The following is a 1,585-nucleotide window of genomic DNA, read 5'->3' as shown; positions in this document are numbered from 1 at the left end:
ACTGACTGCTGTGCTGTTGGGAAATGTCATCACCTGTTGATGCTTTATTTTTCGTTAATTTAGTTAGCCACTGAATATCTGTGTGTGTGTCTGTGTGTGTGTGTGTCTGTCTGTGTGTGTGTGTGTCTGCGTGTGTGTGTGTGTCTGTGTGTGTGTGTGTCTGTCTGTGTCTGTCTGTGCGTGCGTGTGTGTCTGTCTGTGTCTGTCTGTGTGTGTGTGACAGGAGCGCTGCTGGTGGATCACGCCACGTGGGAGAACGCAACACACACCGACATCTACGCCGCTCTCAGGTGTGTGTGTTCTATGTGTCCTGAGTAACACGTGTGTTATGAGCCTTGTGTAACGTGTGTGTGTGTGTGTGTGTGATTCAGGTGGTGTGATCAGGATCTGTGTCCGGTGGTCAGTCGAGACGCTGCCGGGTGTTATGATCCACAAACAGCAGCGATGGACACGGCTCTGGTGTACGACGGCCTGCAGCCCTGAGAAAACACACACACACTCTCTCTCTCTCTCTCACACTCACACACACACTCGTATTTGTTGTGGTAAATCATGATGTCTGCCGCTCCGCCGAGGCGTTTGATTGTAGTCGGTTTCACTGTCATGTCAGGAGTTCATGTAGTGTGAATAGTAAAATATATGTAGTGTGTGTGTGTGTGTGTGAGAGAGAGATCTGGAGGAACCCACAGAAACTCTTCAGACGACTGCAGTCAGATTCACTTCCGTTCATTCAGAGCTTTGCTGTGAGAATCAGAGAAAGAAAGATTTACTGGCTCACGATGAGAATCCAAATCAAACGCTGACTGTCTGACTGTAGATATAACAAACTCAACTAACTTGTAGGTTAACTAGTTTCAAATGCTGGTTTGTAGTTGATGTCACTTCTTGGGTGTGGCTAATTATTTCTTTATGTGTAACTAAATGATTATGTTTGAACAGATGTAATGAATGATGATTGTAATTGCTGGCTGCATGAATAAATGGACATGTGTTTGATCTGAGGAGAGTGTGTAGATGTTCAGAGCAGAGCAAACTCTGCACGCTTCCCACAGTGCTTTGTGTTTGTGGACGGACAGAGACGCTGCTGTTATATGAGCCATGCGATCGATAAGCGCTCCAGCTTCATCCTCATCATCCTCCTCTTCCTCTCCTCCTCTAAAGATCATGTGTGTGTGACCTTTGGGCTCTTCCGCAGTTCCTTCACAGATTTGACCTTTGTGAGCGCACGCCTCTGACCTTTGACCTGCCGTTAGCGCGCAGACGCTTCGCCACACAAACGTGACGGGAATCATCTCAAACTGATGCTCTCGCTCTGTGTGTTTGTCTGGTCTTCCAGTGCAAAGATTCTTGTTTTCTGAAAAAGGTGTCCAAATGAAGTGAGTTTATGATTCAAACAAGAACAAATATCTGCCGCTGGAGTCAGAAAGCTGAAATGAATTCAAAGGGAAACAAGTTTATTTTTCTGTCCTCATTGACGGATGTTGTATCTCTGCGCTTGTGTGTGTGTGTGTGTGTGTGTGTGTGTGAGAGAGTGTTATAGTGTGTGTGTGTGTTATAGTGTGTGTGTGTGAGAGTGTGTGTGTGA

The 1,585-nt window shown here is 46.2% G+C and overlaps 1 protein-coding gene across 1 annotated transcript in view; it reads left to right on the top strand.

Annotated features, from left to right (window-relative positions):
- LOC107755317 (acyl-CoA dehydrogenase family member 11) overlaps positions 1 to 1,001 on the top strand; it is a 13,607-nt gene extending 12,606 nt beyond the window's left edge. The window contains exons 14-15 of the mRNA XM_016572073.1: positions 224 to 290; positions 372 to 1,001. Of these exons, the coding sequence (XP_016427559.1) occupies positions 224 to 290; positions 372 to 483 (179 nt within the window). The 3' untranslated portion in view covers positions 484 to 1,001. The remainder of the gene's footprint in view (positions 1 to 223; positions 291 to 371) is intronic.
- The last annotated feature ends 584 nt before the right edge of the window (positions 1,002 to 1,585 follow it).

This window comes from Sinocyclocheilus rhinocerous, unplaced genomic scaffold (assembly GCF_001515625.1).
Source record: "Sinocyclocheilus rhinocerous isolate Xijiao unplaced genomic scaffold, SAMN03320098_v1.1 scaffold3945, whole genome shotgun sequence".
Lineage (NCBI taxonomy): Eukaryota > Metazoa > Chordata > Actinopteri > Cypriniformes > Cyprinidae > Sinocyclocheilus > Sinocyclocheilus rhinocerous.
The sequence above is the reverse complement of the archived record's forward strand: the minus strand, read 5'-3'. Positions and strand labels throughout refer to the sequence as shown.